The sequence below is a fragment of the Apus apus genome, chromosome 1 (assembly GCF_020740795.1).
Source record: "Apus apus isolate bApuApu2 chromosome 1, bApuApu2.pri.cur, whole genome shotgun sequence".
Lineage (NCBI taxonomy): Eukaryota > Metazoa > Chordata > Aves > Apodiformes > Apodidae > Apus > Apus apus.
Window position 1 is genome coordinate 180,605,999 of NC_067282.1, and position 27,928 is coordinate 180,633,926.

General features: G+C 40.6%; 2 protein-coding genes across 2 annotated transcripts in view; one reads left to right on the forward strand and one right to left on the reverse strand.

Moving 5' to 3' along the window:
* Positions 1 to 8,942, forward strand: part of CFTR (CF transmembrane conductance regulator) — an 87,585-nt gene extending 78,643 nt beyond the window's left edge. Inside the window, exons 24-27 of the mRNA XM_051623145.1 lie at positions 2,404 to 2,493; positions 5,598 to 5,770; positions 6,127 to 6,232; positions 7,672 to 8,942. Coding sequence (XP_051479105.1) covers positions 2,404 to 2,493; positions 5,598 to 5,770; positions 6,127 to 6,232; positions 7,672 to 7,878 — 576 coding nt within the window. The 3' untranslated portion in view covers positions 7,879 to 8,942. The remainder of the gene's footprint in view (positions 1 to 2,403; positions 2,494 to 5,597; positions 5,771 to 6,126; positions 6,233 to 7,671) is intronic.
* Positions 8,943 to 14,822: 5,880 nt separating this feature from the next.
* Positions 14,823 to 27,928, reverse strand: part of CTTNBP2 (cortactin binding protein 2) — an 88,747-nt gene continuing 75,641 nt past the window's right edge. Inside the window, exons 18-23 of the mRNA XM_051636337.1 lie at positions 25,069 to 25,274; positions 24,660 to 24,845; positions 22,833 to 22,893; positions 21,796 to 21,928; positions 19,772 to 19,873; positions 14,823 to 16,388 (exon numbers count right to left, since the gene is read on the reverse strand). Coding sequence (XP_051492297.1) covers positions 16,143 to 16,388; positions 19,772 to 19,873; positions 21,796 to 21,928; positions 22,833 to 22,893; positions 24,660 to 24,845; positions 25,069 to 25,274 — 934 coding nt within the window. The 3' untranslated portion in view covers positions 14,823 to 16,142. The remainder of the gene's footprint in view (positions 16,389 to 19,771; positions 19,874 to 21,795; positions 21,929 to 22,832; positions 22,894 to 24,659; positions 24,846 to 25,068; positions 25,275 to 27,928) is intronic.

Sequence of the window (27,928 nt, forward strand, 5' to 3'; positions counted from 1 at the left end):
GTAGACTGACTAACTCTGGGAAAGTACTTGCTGAGTGTATTCTCTCTGGTACAGCTGCTTTCAGTAGCGTTTGACTACCATGGCTCCAAGAAATGATGTGGCTGTGAATCACTGGCATTTCAACACGTTTTCTCTGAATAAATATTTTCTTTAGGAAGACAAAAGATAAGAAAAGAATTATCTCAAATCTTTCCTCTTGGTATTTCTTCTGTATGTACAAGCAAATGGTAATATTTCTCAACAAGGCACTTACGTTCTTTGAGAGCAAGTTCTCACTGATAGAAGCAGTAGGTGTACCTCACAGCATAGAAAGCAAGAGCTTGGTTTTGTCTCACAAGAAATGTTGTGCAACATCAGTGTCCCTTGAAGAACCTAATTTTCACCAGCATCTGGTACACCCACTCAATGTAAAAAGAGATTAAACAAATATTTAATTTTTTCGGAGTAATTGCTTTTTAACTACAAAACATGTATCTAAGGGATGTTCACTTAAATCTGCTTGCCCCAACTGATGAGAAAAACAGAACGGATCCCTCATTGGGTAAGGAACTGGCTGGACTGTCACTCTCAAAGAGTGATGATCAACGGCTCAATGTCCAGATGAAGACCTGTGACAAGTGGTGTTCCCCAAGGGTCACTGCTTGGACCAATGCTGTTTAACATCTTTGTTGGTGACATGGACAGTGGCATTGAGTGCACCCTCAGCAAGTCTGCCAATGACACCAAAGTGTGTGGTGAGGTCGACATGCTGGAGGGAAGGGAGGCCATCCAGAAGGACCTTGACAGGCTTGAGAAGTGGGCTTGTGCAAACTGCATGAAGTTCAACAAGGCCAAGTGCAAGGTTCTGCCCCTGGGTCAGGGCAATCCTAAGCACAAATATAGGCTGGATGGAGAATGGATCAAAAACAGTCTGCAGGAGAAGAACTTGGGGGTGATGGGGGACTTAGGGATGATGGTAGATGAGAAGCTCAACGTGAGCCAGCAATGTTTGCTTGCAGAACAGAAAGCAAACCATGTCCTGAGCTGCATCAAAAGAAGAGTGGCCAGCGGGTCAAGGGAGGTGATTCTCCCCCTCTACTCATGAGACTCCACCTGGAGTATTGTGTCCAATTCTGGAGTGCCCAACATAAGAAGGACGTGGAGCTCCTGGAGAAGGTCGAGAGGAGGGCCATGAAAATGATCAGAGGGCTGGAGCACCTCTCCTATGAAAACAGGCTGAGAGAATTTGGATTGTTGAGCCTGGAGAAGAGAAGGCTCTGGGGAGACCTCATAGTGGCCTTCCAGTACCTGAAGGGGCCCACAGTAAAGATGGAGAGGAACTTATTACAAGGGCCTATAGTGAGAGGACAAGGGGTAATGGCTTTAAACTGGAACAGGGGAGATTTAGGTTGGACATTAGGATGAAATTCTTCTCTGTGAGGGTGGTGAGACACTGGAACAGGTTGCCCAGGGAAGCTGTGGAAGCCTCATCCCTGGATGCGTTCAAAGCCAGGTTGGATGGGGCCCTGCGCAACCTGATCTAGTGGGGGGGTGTCCTTGTCCAAGCATGGAGGTTGGAACTAGATGATCTGTAAGGTCCCTTCCAACCAAAACCGTTCTATGATTCTATGATTCTATGATTCTATGATTCTATGAAGGATGTGCTCTTGGTGCCAGGAAATGTGCATTCTCTTCATCACGTGGAATGGAAGGACAGAGCAGGAAGAGGGCACAGGCCTTAGCATCCAGCAGGGGAGAAGCCTTGCACACCAGCAAGTGGGTTGCTGCTGCTACAGTTGTGAATTGGGTCATGTTGTGTCACATCTTGGTGATGTGAGATGGACAGAGAGAGAAAAAGGAAAAAAAACCTCTTTTGAGAGAGGATTGGTGAGATGTTGGGTAACTGAATGATGCTGATATATACTTAGCTACAATTGGTTTAAAAAAGAGAAATTAATTAAGGAAAAACAACTTAAGACGATGTCCCTGAATACTGACAAATATCCAACTGTTTTTTTCTCTCAAAACAAAATTGCTGAAACACAAACTTTGGTTTAGTGATATTTTTATTCTTGACTATGTTTCACATAGTCAAGAATCAAAAGTAGTTTCTGAAAGGCTTATTAAAAAATGGAAATACAGCAAATGTTTAATTCTGAAAACTGCTGAAATTTGGTTTTTACTGTTTTTGACAAGTTGCACTAAGTTTTTATTAAGAGAATTGCAAAAATTGAACATAAGGAATTTAAAAATCACTGTTTTGAGCAATGTTTTAGAAAACTTTTAATAATCTAAATTAAGCTCTATCTGGAATTGTAGAGGGTTATTATTTTCTGTCTATGCTTTATTGGTTACAGCGCTTTACACAATGTTTCAGGGTATCTATCTACCTGTATCTGTATATCTTTTTTTTTTTTCTTGTAGAAAGTATTCATATTTTCTGGAACTTTTCGGATGAATTTGGATCCTTATGGTCAGTGGAGTGATGAAGAAATATGGAAAGTTGCAGAGGAGGTAAAACTGTTCAATATTTTTTGTATCCCTCTGGTGATGTCTTCACAGCAGAGTGCAGTGTAGGTCAAATGGTTGTCATATGTTACATTTACATAGAGTCTAAGGGGGAAAAAAGTGCTGATGGAAGGAATTGCTGTGCTATAAACCATGTTTCCTTATTACCTAATAAAAAGGCACCTTTGTCAGTTAGTTAAAGAAAGAAAAAAAGATCCATGCAGCACAGTCTGGATTACTCACGTGGTGATTTAGCATAGGTGAGGTTTTATGTTTGGTTCTTCTGCATGACTCTGTGAGAAAAAAAGTGGAGCAAGCTGATGCAAGTAAAATGTCCTGTAATCTTTTCTCATTTTAATGTTTTGCCAAATATATGAAATCTCTGCAAGGCATTTTTCTGTCGGAATGTGTAACTAGTAAACATTTTGGAGGCTAGGAAAAAAAAGTAAAACATGTTTGTGGCCTGTTGTAGAAATAAAACTGGTGTTCCTGCAATAGGAAATATTTATATTCGGGTTAGAAAAATCTTTCCTCAAAGTATTTCCTAGTTACTGTGATTCTCAAGCCAACATAAAGCCAGCTGAGAAGGAGCACTCTCTGACACCACATTTGGGCTTATGTACTGCTTGTTCCATGGACAGCTGCCTCTTCCATGGAAAATAAGAATCATGGAATATTCGATTTTATGGACCTAAAAGTTTACTTACAATTTTATGTTGAGGTTTTAGGAATGTGAAGCTTTTTTCAAGATTAGGGGCCAGATGTTTACAGTTGTGTTGCCATGTTGAGCTGAATCCCCTGCTTTATGGTTGTCAGGTGCCACCTATTGGCTCTGACAGTGCTTAATGGTTGCACAGGTGCCTGGAGAAAAGGCAGAGCAGAATTAGGGGAGGGAAAGGGCTGCAGTCTAGGAAGGAGACTTCCAAGGTAGGCGTGACCTAATTGTTACAGACTCAACAATGAATTGGTGCCATTTTCTGTGTTCATGGCAAGACTCAAGTATCAGAAAATGCTTACAAGTGTGGGACTTAATCCAAAAGCTTCTTCCTTTGTCATCCAGAAGGTTAATTCTGTCTCTGCTCTATCTTTTGAGTTTATCTAGTTTCTTCCCTATGTTTGGGAAAGAGAAAAGTAGACACTTCCTATGAGTAATTTACTATAAAATAAAGACATCATGACATTTTTTATTAACTGATGTTACAGCAGCTTTTCAGTCAGTCTGAGCAGAGGCAAGAGGGTGCTCAGTGCTGTGCTTCACTTCTCTGAGGCTGGGGAAGAAAATGGAGTGTGGATTAACATTCTCCTTTCTTGAAAAAGACAAGCTCTACTTGTGTTTTTGAGGATTGTTTTCACTGTACATGTGAACTTAGCCTGGGATTTTACAGACCTAAACCTCATTTATGGTGACGTGAAAAAAATACTTTGAAGTATTTATCATTAAGGAGTTTGGCAAATCTGTATGTGATACAGAATTTTTCATTGCACAGGTGAGAGAGCAAAGCAAATAGAAAAGAGAGCTGTGATACTTTTTTTTTTTTTTGGTAGGAGTGATTGGATTGTTTACAAAGTTCATACTCTTGAAACCTGGCTTTTTAGTGACAGTGAGTCAGTGGAATTTCAGGAGCACAGCACAGAAATAAAGTTAACTGTCAGCTTTTCCTTGACCCGCGGTGGCTGCTGAGGGTTTAGAGGATCCTGCTGAGATCAGCATCAGCTTTTTATATTCCTTGCAATCAAGTGGCAGAGCGAGATGTCTGAACCAATGTCAGATGTTTCACATTTTATTGCCCCCATATCTCAGCACCTGAATCTGTCAGACTTGTGTCAACTTCTGAGGCTAAGTTTTACTCTTCCAGTCAGCTGTCTGGACCCTACAGAGAGACCTTGTGCAGTTTTGAGAAGAAAGAACATTTTTCAGCCAGTAGGTGCAAAATTTGATTAAAGAACATGGTGTGTGTTCAAAAGAGGAGTGAAGAACAAAGCACTGGCCTTTATTTGCTTATGAAGAAATTAATGAACTCAGCAGATGTACCCACACACCCCAGTTTGAGATGGTTTCCATGAATAATGGAAAGACAAAGGAGCAATTCAATTTTTCTTTTTTTTTTTTGCCCTGGAATGCAAATTAATTGCAGATCAGTAATACTTAAAAAACCAAACCAAAACAGGAAACCTACCCAAGAAAGGTTCTTCATAAACCCCTCAGGTGGCATCACATTTTTGTAACATTTTTTGCAGCAATGCAACTAACATATGTTTCATAGTTCTCATGTTTTACAAAAATACTCTATAAGCACTGGTGATTAGGCCAAGGAGCATGGATGGTTTGGACCTATGGAAAATGCAAAGCTTTGCTCTGAAGCATACAAAATGTGTCCCCCAATAAGAGCAGAAAGGAGCACTGGAAGAAAAAGTCAGGAGACATCTGTCTCCTGGGCTGGGTTCTGGTTTCTGGTCCAAGGGAAGCAGCTTCAGTTGGCACAGGCACTGCTCTTAACTGTTTTGTCACCAGTGCCAGAGGGAAGACTGTGATGCCGTTAGTGTGAACAAAGTGCCTAAAACGTTCAGAGCAAAGGAGCAGAAGAAGCAGATGGGAATGCTCTCACAGCTGAAGAGACAACTGCCGTGGTCACCTGCGTTATTTTCTCTGTTTCTGTAATGTAGGATGTAATGAATTTTGGTAATTTCTTTTTACTCTCCTAGCAACCAAAGAGGCCTGGTTTCCTTAAAAAAAACACCTTTCCCTAACATTTCCAATGACTCATCACTCCTGGATAAAAAGTTTCTAACATATTGCTTTCTCCAGCCTGCTCACTCAGAATGTCTTGGTTAAAATGCCAAAAGCCATTGTATGTGACAAACAAATGAAGCATTAACTCCCAGCTTCCCAACATAAATCCAGGCTTGTTGTAAGAGTGAAATACTTCAGTGCTTTTCACATCACCCAGCTACTAGCTTGTAGTCTTTATAGGACAAATTCCCCTTTTCATCAATTTATATTTTCGCTGTCAGAAATGAAAGGCAAGGAAATTAAAGGCATTGGTTGCCATACCCACAGTCAACAGCAACCATATCTCACTGATTTTTCCTGTCCTTTTTCTTTCTGGCAGGTTGGGCTGAAGTCTGTAATTGAGCAATTTCCAGGCCAGCTTGATTTTGTTCTTGTGGATGGAGGCTGTGTCCTCAGTCACGGCCACAAACAGCTGATGTGCCTTGCCCGGTCAGTTCTCAGCAAAGCAAAGATCTTGCTCCTCGATGAACCGAGTGCTCACCTGGACCCTGTGTATGTTTTGATCACTTATCTTCTAATATGAAATAAGAAAATCAGTGAGGCAGCATCACCAAGAGAGACCTTCTGTAACTTCAGACATCTAGTCTGTTGCGAAACCTGATTTCAGCCATGTATGTTATTAATTCTGCACGGGGGATCAGGGAAACCTAGTTGCAACCTCAGCTTTATGACTGATATGCATTTCACAACAGAAATGCAGCCCACTGAGACACTGTGGAGTGCTGGTGTCCATGCACGTGAGCTTTACAACACGCAGCTAGGCTGTATTTACTAGTCTGTTGATAGCCCTGTGAGCTGTGCTGGCATGTGCACTGCAGTCTAAATGCTGATGCTTTTTTGCCTTTCAGGACTTCCCAGGTGATCAGGAAGACTCTGAAGCATGCATTTGCCAACTGCACGGTGATCCTCTCTGAACACAGGCTGGAGGCAATGCTGGAGTGCCAGCGGTTTTTGGTGAGTGTTTCTCATAATCTCACGTTCTGTTGTTTCATGACATTTGATGTACATGCAAAACAGACCAATCAGAATTGGTGAAGTCGGATGGGGGTAATTTGGGGCAGCTGAGCAACCTAGTCACCTGCGGAAGAGCAGCAGGCTCCAGTTGGTGCTTTCATGCGAGCTGTCATAGACACCTGTGTTCAGGTGAGCTCAGTCACATGAAAGAGCTGGATTCCTTCTTTCAACTAAAAGGACAGTTGTGTAGGTCACCCTGCTGCTGGTCCTGGTACCTTATATGGCCGATTGGCTCAGGAGCTCTTGAAAAATCCCAGCATCTCACAGAGTTTTAACATTGTAAATGCAGAAACAGCTGCACTTGCTCTTGAGCAATAAGAGGCTCCATGGGGCAGAGGGATTTCCTGAGAAAACATAGTCAGAATTGCTGATTTCTTTCATCAAGCCACTTGAATATTCCTTTCTTGTTTAATCAAGGTGACAAGTTATTGAAGTCCTGGGGTATTTCCTCTGTTACATAAAAGTGGTTAATAAAGGAAATAAAAGGCAAGTTATGTAATTGTTCTTAAAAATTAGGTTCCTTCCTCTGTATTTTCTTGACTCTTCCATAAGAGAAGATCTTAATTTTATTAGCAGAGTGAAACATGATTTTCCAGGTGTATTTACTTGGGTGTGTGAGCACAGCAGCAGGACTACAGTCTGGAGCTGCAGCAAGCCAGTCCGTCGGCAGGTTGTACGTCCTGTCAGACATACTACTCCTCTGCGTGTGCTGGGCTCTGTGTCGGCAGAACCCGGGCAGGCAGCCTCTGCCCGCAGCAGGTTTCCCACCCTCCAAACCACGTTTGAGCAACGGAGCTGCTAAAAATCCTTTCCCGCCTGTGCCCTCACCCGAGAGGTGCTGGCATTGCAGCGCCAGCCGAGGAGCCCGCTTCTTCCCTCTGCCGCCTGACAAAGGGAGGCTGGCACAGCCATACAGGGCAAACCTGTTGTCTCCGTCAAACAAAGACCAGCAGCGCTTCCTTGTTTGGCGAGAAGAAAGCAAAGAAGGCCCGGCACCTTGCTGGCAGCCTTTCTCTCTGCTTGGATACAACTCCCTTTCCTGCAGTTAACCCTTTCTTAACCTGGCAACTTAGAAGTGCCAGGGAAATGCCGTGATACCTGGAGGCTTCAGTGAATGAGCTGAAGGGAAAATCAAGTCTCAAGAGACACCAGCACGCCCAACAGCACATTGAAACTTGAGCAATAGGCACCTTTCTCACATATAAAAATGTTAACATATTTTTTAATGCTTGTAATTAGAAATGGCAGGCTGCAAACTGGGCTTTTCCCGTTGGATCTCTGTTATGTCTTTATTATCTCTTCCCTGCTCGGCTAGCTGTGTTAGTTGAATTCTGTCAGCACCACCATCGCCCACCTAATGGTGTGAAATGTTTCTTCAGGTAATTGAGGACAATAAATTGAGGCAGTATGAATCCATTCAGAAGCTGCTGAATGAAAAGAGCTCCTTCAGACAAGCCATCAGCCACGCTGACCGCCTGAAGCTACTCCCGGTGCATCACCGGAACTCCAGCAAACGCAAACCCCGGCCCCAAATCACGGCACTGCAGGAGGAGACGGAGGAAGAAGTGCAGGAGACGAGGCTGTGAGATGCAGTGTGGGCACCCTCTTTGTCAAGGGACCTGCCAGCAGTGCCCCATGGTGAAAGGTCCAGCACTTTTCAACCTGTGGGAGCCACGTGCAAACTGAACCTCGCAGGAGGTGTTCACTGCAGTGACTACATGTGCGTGTGGGAATTACTTCCCTTCCGTGGTTAATCGTGTGCAAGTTAGGACATTCTTCGGAGTTTTGCCACTTGTAATGGTAAAACTAGACTTCCTTGGAAAAGCTGCTCTGATTTGGTACAGACGAGATGGCAAGCAGCAATAACCTGCCTAGCCCGACATAACTTGTTTCAGAAAACTTTTAGAAATGTTCTTGCTGGGGTGAGAGGTCCAGACAGCAGGAAGAATGTGGGAAAAATAAGAAAACCTGAGTGGAAAGTAGAAAAAATCAGAATGTAAAAAAGCTCCTTTGGATTCACTTCCTGCAAATGAGTTGAAGGACTGTATCAGCAAAGCACACAGAAAACTTCCTCCTCTTTGTTTTTCGTGCAGCAACTCCAACTTCAGCTTAACAGAAAAGGCCAAATGCCCTTTCATAACAGGTGAGAAGGAAGGGAGGATATTGACTTGCAAGCCAGTCAACATCTGTCACACCTCCATGATTAAGGAAGAATTGGCATTTCCTCTTAAAACCTAGGAGATACTCGACCTTCCCCTGCACACGCTCCCAGTGGGATGGGTACAGGCTGACATCAATATCTAGCAAAAGGTAGGACTCCTGTAACAGTCTGCATAGGTCTGGCACCTTTATATACTATTTACTCTGGTCAAAAAAAATGAGAAGCAGCAACCACTCTGAAGTAGACTTTAATAATAAAATTAATTTTTATACTCCTCTGGTTTGCAGTTTTATGATGAAACTGAGCTTTCTCTAGGATATTTTATTTATTTTTAATATTGTTGCAGACATTTACTAAGGAAATTATGTATTTTAAGAGTGATTATGTTCTATAAAGAAAAATATATTTGTACAAAAAGTTTTATATTTGGATTGTTGGGAGTTTTTTTGCTACTGTTTTTTGATGTCACATGATGATAGAGCTGTTCAAGACGAGGGCAGCCCCAGAGCTAGGCCAGGTACTGTCCAATGCTGTCTTTGTGCACTAAAGTATTCTAGTGATACAGACATTTTTGATTTTTTTTTTCTTTAAATAATAATAATTAAAAAAAAATTAAAAGAGACTGCCTGTACGACACGTTACAACCCCGCACCCCCCGATGGAGCAGCCACCCCAGACCTATTCTGCTGCTTCCACGTCAGTCCTCGCTGCCTATCAAAACGTGCGGCGCTTTCAGCAGGTACCTGTTGTCTGTTACGAGCCCGGTGGCCGGACCCCGCGGGCTGGGCCGGGCCGGGCCGGGCCGGGCGGCACTAGGTGGAGCTGCGGGGCTCCGGAGCGCCCGGGGGGGTGCGGGGCGGGGTGCGGGGCTCCGGAGCGCCCGGGGGGGTGCGGGGCGGGGTGCGGGGCTCCGGAGCGCCCGGGGGGGTGCGGGGCGGGGTGCGGGGCTCCGGAGCACCGGGGCGGGGTGCGGGGCGGGCTCCGCCGGCGTCTCCGCTCCTGGAGCCGCAACGCGCCGCTGCGGTGGGAGGCAGCTGGGGCCCTCCTTTGGTCCTGTGGGGTGGGGAAGTGGCAGGAAAAGGGCTCTAAAAAGAGCCTTTCTAAGGCCACCGCTACCAGCTGGTTAGCAGCACCACTGCTCAAATGCTTGACTGATATGGAGCGGTTATAAATCAGCTTTAGCTCTCACACTGCCCTAAACGCACTGCCTCTTACACTGCGAAGAGCAGCACATGCAAGTTTGGAAAATAAACTTCCAGGCATAAGGCAAGCAGCAGGAGCAGCGAGAACTCCCCTCGCCGGGAACAGTCTGGCTGGGCTGGGCGCTGCAGGGGACGAACGTGCTGCTCGCTCAGGCTGAGCCTGCGGGCTCTGGAGCTCACCCTGGGGCGGCTTTTCACTCTGCACCACGCGTACTGTCCACTAGTTCTGTTCCGCATCACAGCCTTTCTGTCCCACATCACATATTTCATCTGCATTTTGCTTGGATATTATTTTTTCCCACCTTCTCTTTCATACTGTACTTTTATTTTTGTCTGTCTTCTGGCATATACCTGGGGTCTCCATCCTTCCTGTCTGCCTGAAGATCTTGATTTGCTTGATTTTTCTCCATGACTCTTCTCGCAGAGAGTTCTCCTACTCTGGAGTCTTGATTTGCTATGCCACAGTTTCTCTACCACTCTGGCTTTAGCATTTCTAAAAAAATGAAACCATCTGTCTATTGAACCAGCATCATTTTGGAATCGCCATCAACATCCCTCTTCCCCCCTCAAATCATTCACCTCACACTGTATCCCTTGTCTGATGCAGCCAGCTCTCCGTTTGTACAAGTGTTTGCAGCCAAGTCTGGCCAGGAAGCCAGGGCTGCAGGGCGGCCAAGCCGGAGGAGGAATGCCAAGGATCACTCTTTTTCAGGATGTTACTCAGAGGACCAGACATACCATGCAGGAGAGTTTATGATCTAAATAAACAAGATGATATGGAAAGATCAGCAAGAAAAGAACCACTGCGTCATGGGAATCAGTGCATGTAGCAAAGCTTGCACAATAATAGTGTCAGTTTTTTGGGGTCGTTGTGAAGGAGAGTCAGGAAGTGACAAGTTTCACTTAACAGAGAAGGAGACATTTCAAGAAAGGAAAAGATAAAGAGAGCAGGAGCATGGAGTAGAGGGGTTGTATGGGGAGCAGCTGCTACGGTAAGTCAGGAGCACTTTGAAGCAAAAATCCCGTCAGTGAGTTGGCTTTCCCCTGCCCTGCAGCACGATGCTCAGTGAAGAAGCTTCTGCCATCAGCACCCAGATGCCACCACTGCTTTCTCTGCCCTCTATGGGCAAGTGGAAAAAGGCAGAAGAAAGTGTTATTTCTTTCAGTCCCAAAATACTGCTTAAACTACATTGGAGCTCAGGCTGGAACAGGTACCAGGCTCCAAGAAGAGGGGGATGGCATCTGCTTCCCAGCAAAAGTTGAGAAGAACACGCTACATTCAAGAAGTGTTCTTGTACTTGCTGTTGGTGGGATAACAGCTCTCAGGGCTGTTTGCCTGAAGCTAAGCTGGGAAGTTGCACATGCTGTTCATGGTGGAAAACAGAGCACAAGAGGAAAAATTAAAAAAATAAAAATAAAACATGAGGCTATAGCTCAAGTGTGATGGAAGACCAACAACCTTAATAAACACAAGCCAAGTGTTATTTAAGATATTTTTTTCTTTTCAGAATCTTGCCTTTGCATACAATTTATGCAAACAAATATAAAAAATACCCCTCTCAAAGCACTGTTATTGAAAACACATGCTTGTACCATTAAAAGGTGTGTTTGTGTGTGTGTGTGTGTAATATATGTCCAAAGAGAAGAGCACGCTGACTTGAACACTACATCTAGAGATCTAATTTTATAATCTGCTAAGAAGAAACCAAAGAAGTTGCAAAGATTGGAATGAATCTGCGAAGGATCTGTAGCTCTCCCTAAGTACAGAGGAGATGAGTGACCAAAGGGCCAGGGCAGCACAAAGAAGCTCTTAGGACAGCAATGTCCACCCAAGATGGGCCTCAACAAACTGCACCTTCAGCCATCTTCGCAAACCTTACATACACAGTAGCTACACAAAGCAGCTTCATAAATCATCATTAGCAGCTTCATAATCACAGAATCATAGAATCATAGAATCATAGGGGTTGGAAGGGACCTCGAAAGATCATCTAGTCCAACCCCCCTGCCAGAGCAGGGTCACCTAGAGCACATCACACAGGAAGGCGTCCAGGCGGGTTTTGAATGTCTCCAGAGAAGGAGACTCCACAACCTCTCTGGGCAGCCTGTTCCAGTGCTCTGTCACTCTCACAGTAAAAAATTTTTTTCTGATATTCACCTTAAACCTCCTATGCTCCAATTTGTATCCATTACTCCTTGTCCTATCACTGGTCATCACTGAAAAAAGCTTAACTCCATCTTCTTGACACTCACCTTTTACGTATTTGTAAACATTGATGAGGTCACCCCTCAGTCTCCTTTTCTCCAAACTAAAGAGACCCAGCTCCCTCAGCCTTTCCTCATAAGGGAGATGTTCCACTCCCTTAATCATCTTTGTGGCTCTGCACTGGACTCTTTCAAGCAGTTCCCTGTCCTTCTTGAACTGAGGGGCCCAGAACTGGACACAATACTCCAGATGCGGCCTCACCAATGCAGAATAGAGGGGGAGGAGAACCTCTCTTGACCTACTAACCACACCCTTTCTAATACACCCCAGGATGCCATTGGCCTTCTTAGCCACAAGGGCACACTGCTGGCTCATGGTCATCCTCCTGTCTACCAGGACCCCCAGATCCCTTTCACCTACACTGCTCTCCAGCAGGTCAGCCCCCAACCTGTACTGGTGCATGACATTTTTCTTCCCCAAATGCAAAACTCTACACTTGCCCTTGTTAAACTTCATCAGGTTTTTCCCCGCCCAAGTCTCCAGCCTGTCTAAGTCTCTCTGAATGGCAGCACAGCCTTCTGGTGTGTCAGCCACTCCTCCCAGCTTGGTGTCATCAGCAAACTTGCTGAGGGTACATTCTGTACCCTCATCCAGGTCGTTGATGAAGATGTTGAACAACACCGGTCCCAGTACCGACCCCTGAGGGACTCCACTAGTCACAGGCCTCCAACTAGATTTTGCCCCATTGACTACAACTCTCTGACTTCTTCCTTTCAACCAGTTCTTGATCCACCTCACTGCCTGATCATCAAACCCATACTTGATCAACTTATCTACAAGGATGCTGTGGGAGACAGTGTCAAATGCTTTACTGAAATCAAGATAGACCACATCCACCGCTCTACCATCATCTATCCACCTAGTAATTTCCTCATAGAAGGCTATGAGGTTAGTCAAACATGACTTACCCTTGGTAAAACCATGTTGACTGCTCTTGATGACCCCCATCTCCTTGATATGTCTAGAGATAGTGCCAAGGACAAGTTGTTCCATCACCTTTCCAGGGATGGAGGTGAGGAACTAATTATTATCTCACTGGGCTCCGACAAGCTTGCTATTCAAAAAAAAAAAAATTTTTGCTTTCACAGTTGCTTAACGTTTGTTTTACCAGCTTTGTATTTTATTCATTAAATATCTATATCAAAAGTATTTATCAGGATCAACCTCCTCCATTTCCACAAGCCTCACATCCCTTGGGCTGTTTCATCAGCATCAGCGCTGCTCAACACCTGATGGCCTCTGCAATTCTTGAATTCTGCCTTCTTCAAACAACAGGTCTAAGATATTTCTCTTGGAAAATTCCTCACATTCAAGTTAATTCTGAACGGGCATGAACTGTTGGAGCTCGGTTCAGAACTATACAACTTGTTGCATTTAATTTACTTTATCTAAAAAGTATTCTGATAACTTTTTTCCCCTTTCTGAAATAGATTTGAAATTTTAGCTTTACCATTGGTTGCATATGATTTAGCATTGGAAGAAAAAAAATCACATTAGAACTGTGTGTACAACTGCTCACTAATGGACAAGCTTGCAGATTAAGCAACATGGGATGCAACGGAGTAACTTTAGAAAGCCTCATGTTCTCCAAAAACAATTTCCTGTTCCTAGAATAAACAACATTACTCATTTTATTCACGAGGACTTAGTTCAATCTCAAAATATAGCCCTTGTAAATGCAACTGGAGGTTTTCGAGGGTATCCCTCTCTTCGCTTACCTCACCATTTTAAAGATATGCCAAGGTATAATAGATGGGAGTGCAGCGCAGCCTGGAGTAGCATGGTCCACCAGAGAGCAGGATTAAGACCTCTCTGTTTAAGACCCAGGAAGCAATGAAGAAAAATGATTTTGCCCATTACTAACTCAAAATGAGAGAAGCTGATGTTGTAAGTCATGCATGAGGAGTCCTGGTTGTAGCATCACAGGAGGAGACTGAAGACATAGTGAAGCTGAGCTGGTGAGCCGAGCCTTGCCTTGCTCGCCAGGCGCTGCCGCAACCCTCGTGATAAAGCAGGGGGTGAGCTGGGGTGGTCATGGTCACATGCAAATGGCTGTAGAGCTGTGTGGCACTCACCATCTCAAAGCCAATGCTAAATTTATCAAGAGACCTAACTTTCAAACCATGAACAGATAACCAGAGGTACTCCATCCTCCATCTTCTACAACTGTATCTCAAAGTACAGCACAGGAAACTTTTGATTCTCACAGACAATACACAGTCTTTAAGTACTTCTCAGAACATGCTTTAGGACACTGTGCCTAAGACCTTCCCACAGAGAAGCACACTGCTAACTCTTGATCTAAATGAGGTCTGACATTGCCAAGGTGTATTTTCAATGTGGAACAAATCCAGCTTAGAAGCATACCAGGGTTCTTCTTTTCTTATAGCTTTTAAAAATAATAATAAAAAAAATCATCAGTATTACAAATTCCCATGTTGCAACTCATGTGATCACTACAATTTTTTTTTTCCATGCTGTGTTGCTCCTCTCCATGAACTCCATGCCCAAGCTTCTCACACAAGCTACCAGAGTCCTGCCCATGCTGCTTCAGCACATGAGGGACCCTGGTTGCTGAGACATATTTCTCTGACCTGCAGTGATCTGCAGCTGATGGACTCTGCTCAGAGCCAGCTGCAAATGCAGCATCCCTTTTTTCAGCACCCAAATTGCGGCAAAAAAAAAAAACCACACAAAAAAAACACCTTTGGAGAAATCACCTGTATCCAGTTATGTGTTACTATCACACATGAAATTCAAGTTTTCATGCAACAGAGGTTACCAAAAGGCATGGTACTTTCTAAATATGCTCTGTGGGAAATTATGATGGAAATAAGCTTGTAATATTCTGTATCAATAGAGATGCCACACACACACTAAGAGGCAGAAATACAGACAATATGCAGTACAAAAATTTTATTGACATGAGTTTGGGATGACAGTTTTACATATAAAGGTGAAGTGTCAGGAAACAGGTAATCCTGTCCTCTTCCAGGCTTAGCCTGAGAAAACACTACTTTGGAAGTTACAGGCATGACCATGTTACTCCAAACCATCTCCTTGTTGCCCCTCAGAAGGCATCTAAGTCTGATCTAAGAAAACTCTGCACTCCCCTCTGCCCACAAGATGAGGTACCAGTTACTGCAGTTCACAGGTGTGTAACTGCAGCACCACAAGGAGAACATGGGGAAATATTCCCTCTGTAGGAACTCTCCCTCCTGGGAACATGATCTACCTCTGTAGTGAGGGGAAAAATGAAAAAGGCTTAATTTTAACTGCAACTCAAGTATCATATCACAGCAATTACATCTTAAATCCACAATAGAAACTGATAATTACATAGTAACTCACGTTATGGCTACTACATTATCTCTGATAATACTGTAGTTAAGCATGTGCTCAAATTCCTTTTCAGTAAAATCTGCTTCTGTAAAACACTATTATTTCTTGGATACTTTTAAAACACTAATGAAGTATATAAAAGTTTTTACAGGATACAAGAAAAAAAACCAAGTTAATAAATGATCACATTTTCTTCAGTTCTATCAAAGAATAAGAGTCTGAGAAAAATAACTTTTATTGCATTTTCATTTCTCAATCTCTTTCCTTTTTTTAAAAAAGATAAAAGTTAAAATGGAAATTAATGACATTTTAGATGAAGAGAAGCTTGGGAGAAAAAAAAATCTCTAATCAGTAGGCAGATGATGGGGAAATCAAAGTATTTAATATGGCTTGTAGCTGAAAGTAATTGATCTGCATTTCCAATAATTTTCATTATTGCCACATTCCATTCATTTTTCATTAAGTGAAGGTAAAAACATGTTTTTAAAATGCATGTACAATAGCTTTAAGCCATTGATGTACATGTTGTGCAACTCATCTGAATGCAGTTTAACATGTGAACTGAATAGAATATATTTATATACAGTATATACACAAACAGAATCCTGTGGTAACACCCCTGAATATTATCATTTAAATGAGTCGTTTTCATAAGAAGGAAAAAAACCCCAAACATCTATGAAGGTGGCAAAACTGCCTATTTCAGAAGTTTAAATCAATAAAATTTTGAGCTTATTTACATAGAAATAAAACTGTGGTCCTGTACAAACTTTACATTACAGGGAAACAGTTTATTTTTAAAAAATATTTACATATTTGAGTACTTGGTTCTTTTCAATAGAGATTATATAAACACAGAAAAGTGTATGGTAGGCAGGTTTATTTATTAGATTTTTCTGTTTGTTCTTTTTTGTGCAAATTCCAAATCTCTCTTTTTGTGTTATTATCTGCCTCTATTTGCCTTGTATTACTGCTGCTGCTTTTTTTAGTGTTCTGAGAAGGCTGGGTGACTTTACTTCTAGGAACAGGAAGAAAAGATTTAACTCTTGAAGCACCCAACTCTGTCTTTGACTTAGTGTTGCTGCTTTCCACAGTTCGGCTGCTGCTGAGAGGACGCATTCCATCCTGTGAATTAAAAAACAAAACAAAACATTTTCTGTGTAAATATTTATTGCTATTTGACCTGAAAAGCAACCAACCCTACCAGCCCCATGGAACCCTTATTATTTATAATCTTTTGCAGTTTAATATGACAACTTCTTGCTGCTTGGTGAACAAACTGTAGCTTTTTTTTGCTTCTTTGCCTGAAAGAAAATATTCTCAGCATCCTGGAACACCAAAGCCAGTCTATAGGGTTTTTGCACTGTGATGGAAAAAAATCTTTAATTCTGAGAGGTCTCAATTTCAGAAGTACTCAAATTAAAAATAATACATGTTCTTTCTTTCATTACTGTAGAAAAACGACAGCTACAGCCACAGCTACAAGGGAAAAAACAGAAATTTAGGAAGTTACAAGCAAAATTCAAGTTACAGCTTGAATAAACATATTCCCATTTTTGGCACTGTCAGGGCCATAAAGAGTAATAAAATAATAATGACAGAAGATAATACTTCAAGAATGGAAATTAAAATGCTATTTACATTTTCTTACATAATTTTATAGATTGTTTTATTATAAATTAGGTTTTAGCATCTCAAATTGTTTATGGTAAGAAGCTAAATTCTTTAATTCTTAAAAGCTGTACCATGTTCACCCTGCCCGAATTTAGATACCTGAAGTGCCAAACTATTTGCCACTTTTTGGTCCTTTATAGTCAAGCAGAGAGAGGTTAGTTAAGCTTTTTTATAATGGTCACTTTTTTATATTTCATGAGAAATGCCTGCCTGGCAAGAAAGGAAAATTAGGACCTCAACTTTTGGCATCAGTTGAATCCAGATCATCCTCTGGAAAGCAGTTATTAAACAGTTCATTCTCCCAATCAGCCTCAGCTCTTCACACCAAGGTTGGTGGCATGGAAACATACTGGTCATCACTGTCTACTCCTTATTAAGCCATGATTCCACAGAATATCTGAAGGTGGAAGGGACCCATAAGGATCACTGAGTCCAACACCCTGCTCCTTGCAGGACTACCTACGTAGAACTAAACCATATAACTAAGAGTGTTGTCCAGATACTCCTGGAACTCTGCCAGGCTTGGTGCCATGATCACTTCCCTAGGGAGCCTGTTCCAGTGACCCACCACCCTCTCAGTGAAGAAACTTTTCCTAATGTCTAATCTGAACTTCCTGTGACGCAGTTTCATTCCATTTCCTCGTGTCCTGTTCCTGGTCCCCAGAGAGAGAAGATCAGCACCTCCCCCCCTTTGCCTCCCTTTGAGGAAGCTGTAGACTATGATGAGGTCACCCCTCAGCCTTCTCTTCATCTTTCTCCGTCTATTTGTATCCTGGATAAAAGATTTTGCATCTCTCACCAGTTTTCCTCTTCTTCACTCAGATTTTTCCTCCAGCCATTTAAACAAAATTAATTAATTATGGGCATGTTGCCCTTTTAAGTAATTTGTCTAATTACTGTTGATAAGATCTCCTCTGCTCAGTGTTGCTTTTGTTACCTACAGAATTTTATTTACTTTTGGAAAAAGATGCATTTCCAATCTCAGACTCTTTTTCAGGCACCAGTTGTTGCAGATAGAGGCAATTGTAGCAATGAGAAATCTAAGACTTTGACTTCTGCTTCCAAACTGAGACTGTGCTCCTCTAGAGTTTTGAGAAATTGTTTGTAGTGATAACTACATCTAGAAACAAAGTGTTTCAATCCCTTAGACGTATTTCCCCTTTAGCAAAAGGTTGGATTTTCTTCATTTTAGCCAACATTTCCCCAATAAAGATATGGGAAATCATGGGGTTTTTTTTATTCTGCATGAAATATTTTGACTAAATTCTTCAAAAACCAAAGGTAGCTAAGCTTGTCTACCTCCACAGTCAATATAGTTATGCCTCACATTGTTAGAAGGAATTTTAAAAGGGAAAAAAAATCACTAGTAAAAATTTACACCAGGAACAGGTAGGTCAGCTGACTTACCACATTATAAGGCTCTGCTTTGGAATGTCTGAAATAAATGTATTTAGGGAAATACTCAAAAGCAGTGTATCTAAATGTGGATCTGCAGTATTAAAATTGTTTCTGTTCAGCAGAGACTGTTCTCTGGATTATAAGTAAAATTACAGAAAATATTCTAATGTTGAATATCTGGCTATGAAAAAATATGATGGTAAAGGTGGCAAGTTGTGTCATCCAGCTTATCTGTTTTAATGCTGAGGTGTGAAGTCAAGATATTTTCAGGGCTATTTCATTGTACTTGCAGAAAACAGATGGAGTGTCTCCAGGAAGCACTTTATCACAGTCAGATAAAAGCAGCTCGATTGGACTCTAGAGGACCCCTATAGAGGGAACACAGAGGGCCCAGTGAGGGGGCACAGACAGTAGATCCTTACCTGGCTGAGATGCTTAAGCTGTGTGCTGAGCAGCTCTCTTAATGCTCAATACCAGGAGAAGCAAAATAGGGGAAAAAGTATAACAACTGAGAAATCATAATTTTTACTTTATTATCTGAAGAATCAAAACTAAGCAGGATACAATTTTGTCTTAATATTTCTTAGGGAGGTTTCCACTCACTAACATTAATTTCCATTTCTGAAAAGAAGAAGGAAAGACAGTGGACCTGTTCTATTTTTCAGTAGTATGCAGCTTACCTTCCCACTCTGAAATGGCTCTGACTTTCGTAAAGCTTACATTTAGACTACCTGTTCCCAGAATCACCAAATTTATAGGGTTTTTCTTTTGACCTCTCATCAATAATATGGCAAGAGAACTGTATAGTACAACAAATAACTAGGTAGAAAAAAAGGAACTAAATCCTCTTGTGAAAAAAGAAGTGCTGTTCTACAATGACTGGTAGTGTCATGTCTTCTCAATATTTCTACCACTAAGAGATTTTACACCAAAGCAGCTCAGTTCTACTTATATAACAAGACTTAGGAAACCAGTGGTTTGAAATAATTTGTATTTGGGTACAAAAAAGAAATCATTACCCAACAATTTCACAGAAAGGGATTTTAAAAAATGTTGTGCTTTTGCAAACTTACGGAATAACATCTATTGGGGAAAAAAAAAATGAATTCAGGGGTTTTATTTGTCTCAAAATCCCATGCAGATAATTTATATTGTCAAAGTAATGTTAACAATACTTGGCCTAGGGAGATGGCTTTATGTAAACATGAAAACTGAAGCAAATGCATCCATTGTTTAATCAATCTTTAGTTTCCATTAAGACATGTGGAAGAAACCTGGCATGGTATGTCTAGCAAGTTTCCTAAGAATCATGACAGTTTATTCTTGTAATAATCAGGGCACTGGGACACTAACTTTTTGGATCCAATCAGGAAGTTCAGATTTTGGAGAAACTCAAGACACCTTCCCTATCCTACTACAAAACTCATTTCACCTACCTTTTGTGCTGTTTTTTTACTTGGGTTAGTACCACTTGCTGAAAAGACAGGACTCCTCTGAGAGTTATTGAACATTAATAGTTCACCCTTAGAATCTGCAATCTGAAAAAGAGAAGAAAATGGTGATTTTTAAATTATTCACAACAGAGATGTTTCAATTTGCCACATTTTGGAGTCTCGTTTTTATTTGCATGTAGTTTCTGTGCAAGGCAATGCATAAATATCCAAAGAACAATTAAAATATATTTCCTTTACTCTTGAGTGTGTTTGTAGGAGATGGGAAACAAAGAGAGAAATTTCACATCAACCATCATCACAGGAAGATTAAACATACGTTTCCAGAGCAAAACTATTCAGAAGAGCTTAAGGGCAGCTTCCCATTAATTTTATCCAGCCTCTGAACACCACAGAAAGGAATGATCCTTTTCTCTTCCTCCTGCCATCTTTCTTCCCTAATATTTTCCATCAAACCTTGTGACCCTGCAGTAGCTGACTGGGTCTGATCAGCCTTCTGTCCTCACTGAAGACTGGGTAAGTTATCCTGGGGCAAACTGATCTGACTCGACTCTGCAAGCACAAAGGCTCCCAATCCCAACACAACTGAGGGAGCAGGGACATATTCGAGTGAAAGGACAATTCTTAGAGTAGAAGTACTTATTTTGATGGCTGCCTGAAATTACATCACACACAGAAAACATGCAACAGCATCCTCACTTCTGCAAGGCTCTGTTAGGCAGCTATGGAAGTAACAACAGAAATTCCAACCATGGATGGTTCCACCCATGGTGAGGAAACTGAACAAAAGACAGTGACATCTATCTCCTTCCTTATCTAACTCATATTTCCTTGAATTGTCAACAATGAGCAATTATATTTTACATGTTATAAACACGATTTTTAGCTGGTTACTCTAAGCACATCCCATTCTTCCAGGGGTAGATATGGCAAATGCCTGCTAACTGACTAGCAATTAGCTTGCCAGCTTGGGGCATGTGATTCATGCAAGTACTGGAAACACTTTACAAAACCAATCCAAAACAAAGCACCATAATAACGGATCTCATTAAAAAGGCTGAAAAATCTTCTCAAACACAGTATTTCTTTTTTTTAATAAAAACTGTTGACTTCTAAGATTAACCAGAATACTTAATAAGGGAAAAAAATGGAGCTGGGAAGATCCTAGGGGATGTTTATGTGCACCCAAGATGGACAATAGCCCAAGACTGACTCCATCTGTATTTCAAAAGATATGGAACACTGCTCAGGTGTGAAGGCAGCCTGCTCTCACAGCCACCTACCAGAGCTGTACTAGGAGCAAAGAAGGAAAAGAATGAATAGCTACAGGGAAAGCGGGATGCTTTTGGTGTAAAAGGCAAAAGGAGGGAGAACCATGGCTCCACCCTCTGCTCCAGCAGGCTTCCCATAACCACCCACAACCCATTCCAGCTTAGAGCTTGACCCCAAATCTAGGAGGCTTGGAAGCATCCTTCACCCTCTTCTGCCACTGTTCAATAAAAGAATCAGGCCAGTTCATTTGTTCTTGCTCGGGGTAGCAAACCTGCATTTTGCCTGCACAGCAGAGGAGCTTTGAGCCAGTTCTGTGAGGGCTGCTGGGATGACATTAAACAAGCAAAATGTCCAATGTATGTTAGAAAAAACTCCTGTGTCTTTAAGACTACAAACCAGTTTCCCAGGGGAAGCTACAGTAGCATGAAAGACACCATGGAGAGCAATACTGCAGGAAAGCTAATGTCTCTAGCATTTATGAACTTATAAATTTCACCCTCCACTGCAAAAATCTCTGCAAGAAGAGAACAGTGAGGGTGTAATTTAAAATAATGTATATTAAAACAGAACACTTACACTCAAATGTATAATTTATTAGTTGACTTTGGCTTATTCCCAAATAATTCAATAATTTTGTTCAGTTCAAGCAGTGTTTGTGAATTAAAAAAATATTTCAAACACATAGCAAACAACTGCATATGGTAATGACATAAATTATTTAAAAACCTTGTGTTTACCTTGCTTATATCAGGCTCAGATTTGCTGGAACACATACTTTGAAGTTCCTGTACAAGATCTACTTCATCATCAGAACCAAGGGACAGCCTTTGCTCAAGATTTAGTGTTTTAAATTGATCCTTCTCTGAAGGTCTGGTTAAAAATAATCCCCAAAACAGAGAGAACAATTAAAAATTAAACTACGATACAGAATTTAAAAATAAATAATATACACACCTGGAAAATGGTAATTTATTTTCAAATTAGCTTTGCTACCATAAACAGAAAGAAAATAACATCTAATTCAGTGTCAACAATAGTTGTGAACAGTCATTGTATCATAGAAGATCTTCTTTATTCAAATTATTGTCTCCATTCTGAAATTCTAACAAAGGATTCCTCTGCCTACTGTCTTCAAAAATTATCCTCTTTTTAAGATGGAGCAATCAATTTTATTCCACTCTTCTTTTTGGATTTAATTCCAAACACTTAAAAAAAACCCCTGGCATACTGGAAGTGTAAGTATTTTATGTCCTCTCTGCCTCTAAATACGGTAGAAACAAGGTTTCAGTCTGAAATGAAGTCTCCAATGCAGTTCCCTCTGGCTAATTCATACTCTCTCTTAGAGAAACTGTATCATTTAGACTAAAGTGCATGTACTATACCATTTTGAGTAGCCCTTCAGTAAGCTAAAAGAGCCAGAGGAGTTTTTTAAATGTAATGCCAGGTGAAAAACGTATATGGTTGGCTTTTCATGGCAGAGCACATAATATCTTACATAATACTCTTAAGTCATAGACTATTCTGTTACATAAAAAGACATGTAGTGCTGCAAGGTTTGAATTACAGAAGGAGGTTCTAAAATTATATTTAAGTACATGCATGTTATTTTCTCTCAGAAATGAAAATTTAAAAGGATTCCTTTCTTCTGACACAGAACCAAAACATTACCAAATACAAACTCTGCATCTATTCACTGTCATGTGCTGGTTTACAACAAAAATTTCTCATCTTTATTTTTTGCTAAGTGTTGCAAATACCAGAAATTAAAACTTACTTTGTGGTGAGGGAAGCTCTTTTCTTACAGTTTGGTTGCAACATAGTCTTAGATTTTATACCTGCACAAAGAGAGATTGACTTACTGTAGCGTGTTATCATGTGTGTTGATTTCTTCCTTCCAAGGTCTGTGATAAACAGGGAAAACATGTTCCCCTTTACTGGCTAATTATATCAATAAAGTCTGTTAAAGTTCAGAATACATCCCTTGCAACTGTTCAGAGTAGCATCAGGGCCACACGGAACTGCTAAAACGGCTAATGGGGGGTTGCCCAAGATTTTGTGCAAGACAAAACTAGGTTCCTGTGGGAGGCACTTGAACCCTCACTGGTTCTCTCAAAGAAAAATCACTTATCAAAACAAATAGATTTAAGTTCGCTTCATTTAAGTAAAATCAAACAACTTACCCTTACTTGGAATGGGGAACAATATTTGATTCTGATAGTCAGGAATGGAAGGCTACTTAAATGAAATTCACCATTCCATTTTTTACTTATATTCATAGATTTTAAATGGACTCCAAGAACATTTTCAGGTATAAGATACAGTATCAACCATCCTACTTCAGGTTATGTTCATTTGATTTCTTAAATCCTCTTAGTGGATTAGATAAATTCTCACTTCAAACAGAAAACAAGCAAGCAAAATGAGGACATTAGAGTTGCAGCTCAGAAACAGCAGACTTCTTTCTGAAGATGAGATGAAGAACTGAATAGCTCAATTTAACATTTCAAAGTACCAGGCATCAAGTATTTCAGGCTTTTCCACAGAAGGTAATTGAGGCTAGAATCTGTTTTCTAAAGTGTGTTTGTGATATAAGCCTCTCTCTCTCCACATCTCTTCCTAACTCTTCTATCTGAAGGAATGACCTTCCTGTTTTGAACACCAAGTAATTTGATTTTGTCCTCCAGAATTTATCCTGTTTGATTTTGCATTCAGTTATGCTATTCCTAAGTTTTCCTTCTAGACAGATGTGTACATTTAGAGGAATGAGATGTTGCTTCTGCACATATCCAAACACTATCCCTGTGTAGTAAAGTGCCTGTTAGATGGCTTATGCTCTTGAGGTCAGCTACTGAGATAACTTTCACATTTATACACAAGCATAGTCATATAAAGCCTTCTTTATCAAGCAGCATCCTGAAAATTATGTGGAAACTTCTTAAAAACTCTACAGTGTCTGTGAATAGACAACATTTTTTACATTTATTTTTTGCAATTAAAGTGATTAAAAAAAATAATAATCTTCAATTTAAAACCAAAGATCTCTCCCTCCCACTGCATAGCTTTTAGATTATTCTCATCAATTTGTCTAATAGGACTGAGCAAGGAATGCATGATCTGAGGATGCATGTATTAATTTGTTTTTACTTGAATTCAGACAATTGAAATTACTGTAGTGAAGCTACAAAAATATGTGTAAAAAGCCCCAAAAAGTAGATATTCTGTAAATTAGGCACAGAACTAAGGAGTACCAATCAAGTAATGAAACTTTCCCTCATCTTGTATTGAGGAAGAGAACCATAAAGCATCATTCCTTGCAACATGAGGTGGAACCACTGCTCACTCTTCCATCATCTGAGCCAAAGCTACTTCATTATCAGAAAACACAAGGGCATTAGAACAAACAAAAATTAATTTGGATACGTCATGTTAACAAAGAAATAATGGGGGGGGGAGAAGCAAACTATTTTTTACCTGTAAACATAAACGTAAGTGTCATTGAATTGAGAATTTTTAATTAATGATGTACAAGAAAAGTTAGACTCGTATCTAAACGGCTCAACCCCCCAGACCTCCTTTCAGAACTAAAAATAAAAAGCTTTACCTTCAGTATTTGTCTCCTGCTTATTCCACGTCTGGGAGGATAAATGGCCTGACTTTTTCCGGGGACTTGTGCTCACTTTTCTCCAAGAAGCATTCTCACCTCTTTTCTTACTACAATTTTTGTAGCTTGAAACCACAGATAAAGGAAAATTTCCTCCCTTGAAATCTGCTATGTAGTTATCTAGCTCTGAAACAAGAGTAGAAGTGTTAAGAAGGATTGACTTGCAAATGGTTCTTCTTTGACTACCTTATACAACTACTTAGTTTAGTGACTTCAAATGCTTGTAACCACACACCTCCCACCATAACTGCAGTTATGTTTTGAGGAAATTTTAAGAAAGGAATCAAACAGTTAATAGCCCCACTTTGGCAATGCAGAACTATTTGCCTTTCAAACTGTTCACTGTTACCTGTTCTGGGTAGAGGACAACCATGCAAAACAGCTTTATTGAGCAAGATACTGAGAGCAGCTTTAACAACAGCCTGTTGACCTTGGCTAGGATTTTTTTTGGCTATTGCTTGTCCTGGTACGGAAGGTCTTTTCACAGAGGCTCTGGAGAGTATTGCTTCTTGAACTCTGGGAGCTATCACAGCATTCCATAACTTGGACATCCACCTGTAGGCACACAAACAATCCCTTAACTTCAGAGACAATTATCAAAACTCAAGATTTTATACTCCGTGTAACATATCAGATTTTCCATTTTCAGGAAGCAGAGATATGTTGGACTTCCTATTGTATCCCAGGCCAGAGAGGAACTGAATTTAAGGTAGAGCTTGGTTTTTTTATATTAGATTATTTTACCTAACTTTCTTCAGGTTGCTTTGGCAAACTATTTACCATCTGATGTTTTCCTCCTTCTGATAGGGACTATAAAACATCCTTTTCTTTTTAAGGCTAAAAGAAAGAATGTTCCAGAAAGACCTGTGGTTTGTGCATATACAAAAAAATCCCCTTTCACCTCTGCCAGCGCATGGAGAAATTCCCATGCCCGCAGGTGTTAATGCATAGCTTATTTGCTGTCAGAGTGGGAAAAAGGAGGTATTCAGTTATGATTGCACCCTTTCCAGTATTCTTCCATTTCCAATCTTGTCCAGCTTACAAGACCTTTCTATTGGTGCAGCTGCCTTGCTCTCACACTGCTTTTGTTTATTTGATCTATGGTGAACTGTTTTTCCAGGATGCTGTGGATTTTCCAGATAGTCTGGTTTAGAGACTGCATTTGATTACAAAAACCTGATTCAAAGGGATGTGGCTCTTCTGGAACTTCTGCTTTTGTAAGAGAGAAATATTGCATTGTTTTAGCACAGAAATGAAAAAGGTGTATTAGGAAATAAATAAATGCTATTTTTTACAGCTTATAATTCTCAAGGGATAAAGGCTACGAGTGTCAGCTCACATCTATAATAGACATGGAGACAATCTTCTTTAGATAAAATACAACTCTTTTTTCTCCTTATACCCTTTTATGGGAGGAAGATGGTAAGATTGAAAGTCAGAGGGTTTATATTAAAGATCTATAAGAAATGATAGGCTATTATGACTTCCAGCTTTGCAGAAATGCATTCATAAAAAGTGAAGGATAAAACATCTCTGACTTAAATGAGCTATTTTGTTGAATATGTTGATACACAGTAGCTACCTCATTACCCAAAAGATCATGACAATTTTTATTTTCTTTTTCTTTTTGTTGTTGTTTTTAAAAGTTAGAATGCATAAATCATTTGATAGATGTATTTTTTGCTTGATATGAAGCAAAAGATTGAATTTATATGGTGTATAACTATGCCACAAAGGGCTGGTAAAAGTTTGATAAAAGTTACATCACTGAGGAATATCAGATAATTAGTACACCTGTAAAAATAAGATGTAAATTGCATACTGGAGATACTCCTTGAAGCTTCCCTAGTATAATGTTGTAGATATCATTCCATATAGATACAGTGTGTCTAGCTAGCTGACTTAAGCTACCAGAATAAACAATTGCTTTAACTTCAGTAATAAAGAACTCATCTCTCTACTTGTAAGCTTTTAACATTTTGCAATACTGCTGGTATAGAAGGTCAGAAATGAGCACTGCAAAGATAAAATTAATTGTGCCCATTCTAATCTAATAGTTAAGAGCTGATGGGCTGTATAATGCTATCCTCTCTAAATAAAATTCCAACCTGGTTTTTAAATTCAGTCTCAGGTTTGTGCTCATCTTGATCAATTACCCGGTTCTTTGGCATAGCTGGTACTTAAGAAAGGTGTCAACACACCTCTGTCCCTGGAAAAGAGCTGTAAAGTAAAACCGTTTCCTGTTGGAACATCACCTTTAATGCCCTAGATCACAAGCAAATAAACATGGCTAAATTTTTTCCTCATTTATTTACTCTGCTCTCCAAAACATGGAACCACTCACAGCAGGCAAAACTTCCCAGTCCCACCTTCCCTCTCCCTTCCCAGCTGCCTGACTCCTCCCTTTGCCTGCTGCCGCTGCTCAGCCCAGTGCCAACCCTGCTGCCTTCAGCAACTGAACTGACTCACTGGTGTTTTAACAACTGCTAAATGCAGCAGAACAGCACAGGGGAGAGGAGGGGCAAGAGGACAGGAGTGTTTAGTTAGACTCAAATAACAGCAGCCAGCAAAGTGCTAATTAAACCTATTTATTGCTAGTTATATGCCCACACGCTGCTCAACTAGCACCGCAGAGTAAATGCTCACTGGGCAAAACCTACAGTAAAATGTGGAGTCAGAGAGCATATGGCTACTGTAAATGACATTTTGGGGTTGTGCTCTAAATAAAGCATTGTGAATCCAGTCAAAGCTACACTTGGGAGAAATCCAAACTCAGAAATGCATAATGGAGGCATCTAAATAATAGTTTTTCAGTCCTCTACTAATGCAATAATGATTAAGACATTTCCAAGGACACGATGCAGGAGGATGACAGGAGATAGATATATTATTTTTATTTTTATTTTTATTTTTAATTTTTATTTCACTGCACCCATAAAATTTCCAGTCAATGGTGCACATTCAGACTTTAATAATTACTTTGGATATGAGATAATCTCTCCTCTCAGGAAAAAAACAAAACTAAACAGAACAAAATATGCAAGCAAAATGTGAAGATCTGCAGAAAGAAGGTAAGATGAGAAAACCAGCACACATGCCAAGCAAGGACCCTGGAAGAAAGGTCAGCAGAAAGAAGAGAGAAACGTCAGAGAGGGAAGAGAAATGGCAATCAAGGTGAATGCTATGAAGCAGAGTGAGAAAAGTAATGT